At 46.6% G+C, this 6,862-nt stretch overlaps 1 protein-coding gene across 1 annotated transcript; it reads right to left on the reverse strand.

The window, feature by feature from the left end:
• Positions 1-221: 221 nt before the first annotated feature.
• On the reverse strand, positions 222-6,324 carry WFIKKN2 (WAP, follistatin/kazal, immunoglobulin, kunitz and netrin domain containing 2). Its single transcript, XM_005526719.3, has 2 exons — positions 5,790-6,324; positions 222-3,652 (listed from the first exon to the last, which is right to left on the reverse strand). The coding sequence occupies exons 1-2, from the start codon at positions 5,988-5,990 to the stop codon at positions 2,141-2,143; spliced, it is 1,713 nt and encodes a 570-aa protein (XP_005526776.1). The 5' UTR covers positions 5,991-6,324; the 3' UTR covers positions 222-2,140.
• Positions 6,325-6,862: the final 538 nt, after the last annotated feature.

Consider the following 6,862-nt stretch of genomic DNA (forward strand, 5'->3'; position numbering starts at 1 on the left):
TCCTACAGGTTGCTCAAAAAATGGCAGATGAGCCATAGGTCAGTGGTGGCTGCCACAGCCAGGGATGGAGATGCCAGCTGTTTCAGAGGGCAGTAGGGCCAGCATCTCCCATCTGCAGAAAATGGTCTCCACAAGAACATATGCAAACATTATGGGCCTTTAATTGGAGGTTTTATCACATACACTTAGGAAAGGTACAATGAAAAACCCAGCAGGTATTTTCTTGGTCAGCAAAGCTTGGTCCAGACTCCTCTCTCTCCCTCCCACACAGCTTCTTGTGAAATTATCCAAATAACTGGAGATTTAGATCCATTCCAGTTGCAGGAACATTTCAGAAATAACCCAAGCCCAAACCACTGGGACAGGAGCCCAGTTCTCCATCCTGCAGTGGTCTCTACCCATGGCTTGGCTGCTGGTGCAGAGTGTGGAATCAGGGGAAGCAGAGCTGGACTCGCATCCGATGCTGTTTCTCTCGCTGTGAGTTTTCCTCCCTGCAATTACCAAACACTCAACATGCACAGGCTTTGGGGGGGGTGCAGATATCCAACATCTGCCTGTTTAATCTCTTTCCCCAGCCCTTGCCACAGGCCTGCAGAGACATAGGTGTTCCCACTGCCAGCCTTGGCTGCCCCGCAGCAAGCCCGTTAGATGGCACCATGGGGCAGCACTGCCTGCACCTTCCTGCCTCCCTTCCTCCTTTCCTTCTCACCCAGACATGTCTTGACACTGCTCCAGCCCTGAACAGGCCCTTTGTGCAGGGCAGCAAGCTCTGAGCTCTGCCACAGTCACTTGGCTGAGCCCACAGAACAAGGAGCAGTGACAAGGCTCACTGTGCCACGTTCGCCCTTCTTCCCTGCAATCACAGTCCTCAGCACGGCAGGATGTTTCCAGGATCAGCCTTTTCTTTATTTAAGGATTTTTTTATAGGCAAATGTTACATTTTTTGGACACACAAATGTTAAAATTATTTATCCTATGTGTATTCACCTGCTCCCACCCACAGCCTGTGCTGGCTGTCTTAGGGAATTCATTCATACACCTATATACAGTGGCCTGGTGGAAAGTGTATTCTGAGGTTTGAAAGACTCTAAAAAGGCTCTAAAAGGGTGACACTGATAAAAACCTTTAAAGTGTCCACTTTGTCTGCTTGTGTTTGTGCAGTTCAGATTCAGGAGCTTTGTGTCTGCTTAATGCAGTTTGCAGATTGTGTATCTCACTTTCCTAGGCTGAATTTTGTTCTGACTCCTGTTACTTTGCTCTCTCATCTATAGAAGCATGATTGATACTGAAAATAAGCAATAAATCGCTGTGTATACTCAGGTGTAAAGGCTTTTCAAAAGCAAGACAGCTGGCAGCACACTGCTGTCCTGGTTTGGACTTTTTGTGATAGACAATATATTGATTGAAACTTAAATAGGGAACGAGGGTGTTTGCTGACCTTATTGTGGTGACAGAAATGTCATTTCAGGGTGAGACTGTGCCTTGAGCTTTTATAGGGACCTGTTGTCCTGGGCACAGAATCAAGGGAGTTTCTCCTCCAGTAAGGATTGCAAGATAGGTAGTAGTTGCCATTTAAAAATGAGGTTTTTAAAAGGAAAAAAAAAGGAAAATTGCAATTAAAAGAAGCAAACTCATAATGCATAGGTTGGTTAAATGCACACAATTGTAAATATAGACAATAATTTACAGGCTTTTCTCTTGAAATATTAGTGCTGCTATAAGGAGCCGTGTGTGACTTACGATGACAAACCTGACTGAAAATGAGACATTAAATTGACATTACGTATTTCTTAGCTGTGTACCAACTAGCCAAACAAATGCTATGAATTCTGTCATTTATGATGGAAGCTAGATAAAAATTGTATAATTACTGAAGTGAGTCACCTAGTTAAATGGCACTCCTATATGGACAAATTGATTTCAATGCAAGATTAATGGCCTTTTGCTGCTGGTTTACATGCCTGCCAAAGACCAAACTATGTTGTTGCTAAGCATCATTAATGGATTAAAATAGGGGTTCTGCGTAACTCCTACAGTGTATCTTCCTTCCTCCTAAACAGTGTGTTTAGTTTGGCTCTAGCCTAGCACTTGTTAGCCCTACTAACACATGGATCAGGGCAGCTCACACATATGAGGGAGGTTAATGCAATCCCAGGAACTCTTTCAAAAGCTCACAGGTTTTCTTGTGGATGACTTCGCGGAGCTTGCGCACGCGCCGGATGCTGGAGGTGCCCACGAAGCTGTCTGGCTGTAGGACAGCCATGCCATTGTGGACATCCCCCATGATGATCAGCTGGCCATCCACTGTGGTCATGTTGGGACACGGGCAGCTCCAGTCCATGTTCAAAAGTGTGATTTCCAGTGGTTCCTTCCCCAGGAATTTTAATCCCATTTTTTCATCCTTGAGAATCTCCTCCACCGTCACCAGGGCGTGTCCCGAGTCCTGGTCTTCGGTCAGCTCCGTAATGCGGCCCAAGATGACAAAGTCACTTTTGCAGAAGCTGGTCACCAGCTTCTGGCGGGGTTTGCAGGCCTTGCAGTGCGTGTTCTTCGGAAAGGGGCACATCTCCTCGCAGGCCTCCCGGCTCTCAAAGTTGTTCTCATTGCCTCCACACCCACCATAGATGAAGGACTGGCACTGCTTTGTCAAGCTGTTGTAGGCCCACCGGGGCTCATAGGCCTTGCAGTGGCCTTGAAGGGCTGGCAGGTTGCAGGTGTTGATGGGGCCGTTCATGCACGTTAGCATGCAACGCTCATAGGTCTCAAAGTGGTTGAGGTTGCTGTTGCAGTTCCCATAGATGAAAGTAAAGCAGTTGTTTTTCTTGGCATCATAGTACCACCTGGTCTGCTCTTCCCCACAGTCTTCACTGTCTGGCTGCTTCAGGCACTCATCGGTGGGAAAATGTGTTTTGTTCTGGGAAGCTTCCTTGGATGTGGGCTCTCCTCTGATGACTGACAAAGGGAAATCCACCTGGAGGAGGCCACCGCTGTTCTGGGCAGTGCAGGTGTAGATTCCTGCATCCTGCAGCTGCGTGTTGTAGATGACCAGCTGGGCGATGTTGGTGACCACCACGTTCCCTCTGACGTGGTTTGGCTTCATGATGACTTTGTCCTTCCCATCCACCTGCTTCTCCCATGTGATTTCTGGCTTGGGTCTCCCTGTGACATCGCAGAGGAAGCTGACAGTCTCTCCTACATAGACGGACTGCTGGACGGGGTTGTTCACCAGCACAGGTGGCAAGATATCAATGACTGTTGTCTCGGAGTAGGCGGTGGTAGGGCGAGCTGTTGTTTCTGGGGGGATAGGGCTGGTGTTTGGCCAGGTGAGATGGTACCTACAGGTGACCACGTTCAGTGTAATGCCTTTGATACAGGCCTCTGCATCCATGTAGCACTTGTTGTAGTAGGTGAGCCCATCAGAGGCACAGGTGAAGCTCGGTTCCTTCTCACACCTGTCCTTGCACTTGCAGACGGGCTGCCCGTCCCAGATGTCGCACTCTGAGCCTTGCTGGATGCACATGAAGCGGTCACAAGTTGCCTCTTTGGGCATCCCCACAGGCCCCTTTTTCCCCTTGATGTCCATGTAACGAGCGGCCACACAGCTCTTGGTTCCACAGACATTGGGGCAGCACTTCTCAAAGGTCTCGCACTCCTGTGGGGAAGGAAAATAACCTGATCATTACTGGGAACAGAGTAAAGGCCTTTTTGGAGACTCAGCAAGCAGAGAGCCCAGAAACTCAGCTCTGCCACAGATATCTGTGATCTGAAACTCAGTGCCCCTGCTGTCAGTGAGTAGGAACATCCCCTCAGCATTTCCCAGGGGGTTCTGAAGTGCTGAAGGAGAAGACTCTTGGGAAGGAAAATGTAATTCTGTTTCCTAAACCTCCTCGTAAGTCTTTACCCCAGAGTCACATGGACTGCTTGACTATGAACCAACCACCCCCCTTTCATGCTCTCTGAAATGCCTGTGGACAAGCCCTGAGAAACAAGAGCAGATGGAAAGTCTTATCATATGGCTGTAGGCAGTAATCCTTCTTATTTTCCACACAAGTATGTAAAGTATTATTTGAATTCCCTGAGACTAACAGCCGGCTCTTGGAGGTGAAACTGCCAAGGATTTGTAATTGTTCACATTGTAGAGGAAATAGAATATCTCAAGGTAATACTTGCTCCAAATAGTTTTTCTATGGTATTTAGAAAAACAAACCCCAAACAGCTCATTATGGCTTCTCTGTCCTATTTTAGTCCTATTTTCAAATGCAGCATCACTCTACTAGTGATTTATTACACCCTGCCTCGGCTATAGTCAGCTCTAAATTGTGGTTAATTTTAGCAGAATTTTCATCTTCTGTGCAGAAAAGGTATTTGATACATGTGATCAGGGTTTCTGGGTGGTTATGGATTATTTCAAGGGACCAGGAAAACAGCTACCATGTGGCCAACAGGGTATACTTCCACCATGTGTTAAACCTCTACAAGCCCCCTAAAATCCATCAGCTTTTTCCCTAAGTGAGAACAAAATGGTTTTTAAGCTACCACACTAAAGAGCTTCTCCGGAGTCCCATATCCTTTCCTTATTGGGAAAAAGATGACCTAATACAAAAACTCTTTCCCCATTTCCAGCTGCACATTACTATGTTTCAGAAGCAAAGCTAGAAACCAGGATTGGGGAGGTTTTCAGCTGGGGTTAAGGAGTGTGGCTTGGCAGAGTCCTTGGTTGCCTGCAGTACACTCACTCCATCCAAAGCCCCAGGACTCTGTGCTGCCACTAGGCAAAAGGAATTTTTGTAGCCAGTGGCTTTTGGCTTTCAGGTTTTGGCCAGTAAATTATTAAAACATCATTGTCTGCTGCTGCTGCTGCTGCTGCTGGGGTTTTGAAAGTGTTTTAGTGTTCATTGCTGCACCTGGTAGCTGGAACAGAGGCAGCTTATTTGGAAATGGCAAAAGTAAAAAGAGCGCCTTCATTCCTAACACATGGGATCCATCTGAGTAAATGTCTTTGTTTACTTATGGCCAGAATTTTTGTCTTTTTTTCCCCCCTTTTTAGCATTGCAGAAACAACCTGGCTACAGAACACAAGCCCAAACACTTTTTTTCAGCACAGTAAATGTTCCTGTCAGCCAGGTTTGGGCTGCAGAAACTCTGTCACGGGACATGATGTAAGAGGTAGGACAAGCAGGTATTTTCAGATGCCAGCCTGAGCTGGCAGTGCTGACAAGTTGAAAAATGAATTTTAGGGTGGTAAGCTAAACACATTTTGAGCTGGGAGCATCCCACAGAACATCTGTCTGGTCATTTCAGCCATGCCCTATTCTGCACCCCGAGCAAGCTTTGCACTTCAAATGCAGCAAAGGTTGATTTGTATGTTAAATTAAACTATTTCATACAGGATTCCTCCCGGGAATATAAAACATTGATGATGGCCACCAACAACAAAGAGCAAGATGACACTGTTAAAATACTACGGATTGGCCTCAGGGCATGCTGAGTTCTGGAGTATCAAATTCAGACATTTCTTCTGACATGAAAACAAGGAAAAGGATCAGAGTGAGTGCTATACCCACACCAGCAAAAATGAGAGCTGACACACACCTCCCCTCTTAAATGATAACCCACCAAACCTTTTCTATGTTACATCAGTCACAGGTCAGTTCAACACATGTGCTGTCTGCTTTGGGTTCTGCCTGGTGCCAGCACCCTTCCAGCTGGGACAGAAGGCTCCCACCAAACCCCCCCAAGAGCTCCAGCAGCACCCGTGGTGCAGGGACACAAAAATGTGCATCACTCACCAGGTCAGCATCGCACTCCCTCTTGCAGGTGCTCTGCGCGTCGACCCACAGGTTGGGGTTCATGTCATTGGGGCATATCCCAGCGTGGGAGTACCGGATTGGAGGTAGGGCTCTCCCTTTCAGAGACACCTCCAGAAGCAAGAGGACAGTGCTCTTCCCCAGCAAGATCCACATCCACCGAGTGAACAGTACCAACAACATCTCAGAACTTCTCCAGGGCAGTGTCCGAGCTTGAAGCAGTTCTTGTTCTCTTGGGGTTGCTCTTTTTTTTTTTTTTTTTGGTAAGCCTTAAGTTTTTGAGGAACCCAGATGCACCTGACTTCGGTAAAAACTTCAGCAAGCTCCTCTGCTGCCTCTGTCGATAGTGCAGTTTGGTCTGGACCTCATTGGATTAAAGGTCTTAGGAAGTCACCCCCTTATTTTAAGAGAAACACTACTTGTGCGAGCAGAGTTAGCTCTATTTATACCCTGCCTCTGTTAACAAGTCAGAAAAAGTAAACTTGATTTCTTTGACAGGCACACGCTTCCTATGTCCTGGTGGCAGTCAGACAGATTTGTTGCAAGAAAAAAAAGCTGGAAAGAGTTCAAAAGGCTGGAACTGGCATGGTGGGACCCCTGCATGTTTCTGAATGCAGGGAGGCCTTCTTAACCCCTTTAGACCTAAAGTACTTCCCTATGCTAAGAATGGCATTTACTTCTGAAAGGGGACTTGTCTAAGTAACACGGACCCGCAGTCAGGGGATTTCCCCACAGCAAGGGGCTACACAATCACTTGCTAAAAGGAACAAATAATAGGATTGAAGTAATTAAAGCCAGAATATCATATTTTAACAAAGGAAGTAGGGAAGAAATAACTTATTTAAACTTAGGATCAACAAAGCAGAATGTCTTCATAACTTCTAGTGGGGCTCTTCCGGACTTTTTTCTTCTCTTTGGTTGGGAGATTTCCATGATGCTAAGTTTAATGCTGCCTTCCAGTCACACCAGGAAGATGTTAAAAGTGTCCCTGAATTCCTCCATATTTCCTGACAGCTAGATCCCATTGTACAGTGCATTGCTGACCCCTTTAACAG

This window comes from Pseudopodoces humilis, chromosome 21 (genome assembly GCF_049639895.1).
Source record: "Pseudopodoces humilis isolate 2021_Gansu_Grassland_sample_001 chromosome 21, ASM4963989v1, whole genome shotgun sequence".
Lineage (NCBI taxonomy): Eukaryota > Metazoa > Chordata > Aves > Passeriformes > Paridae > Pseudopodoces > Pseudopodoces humilis.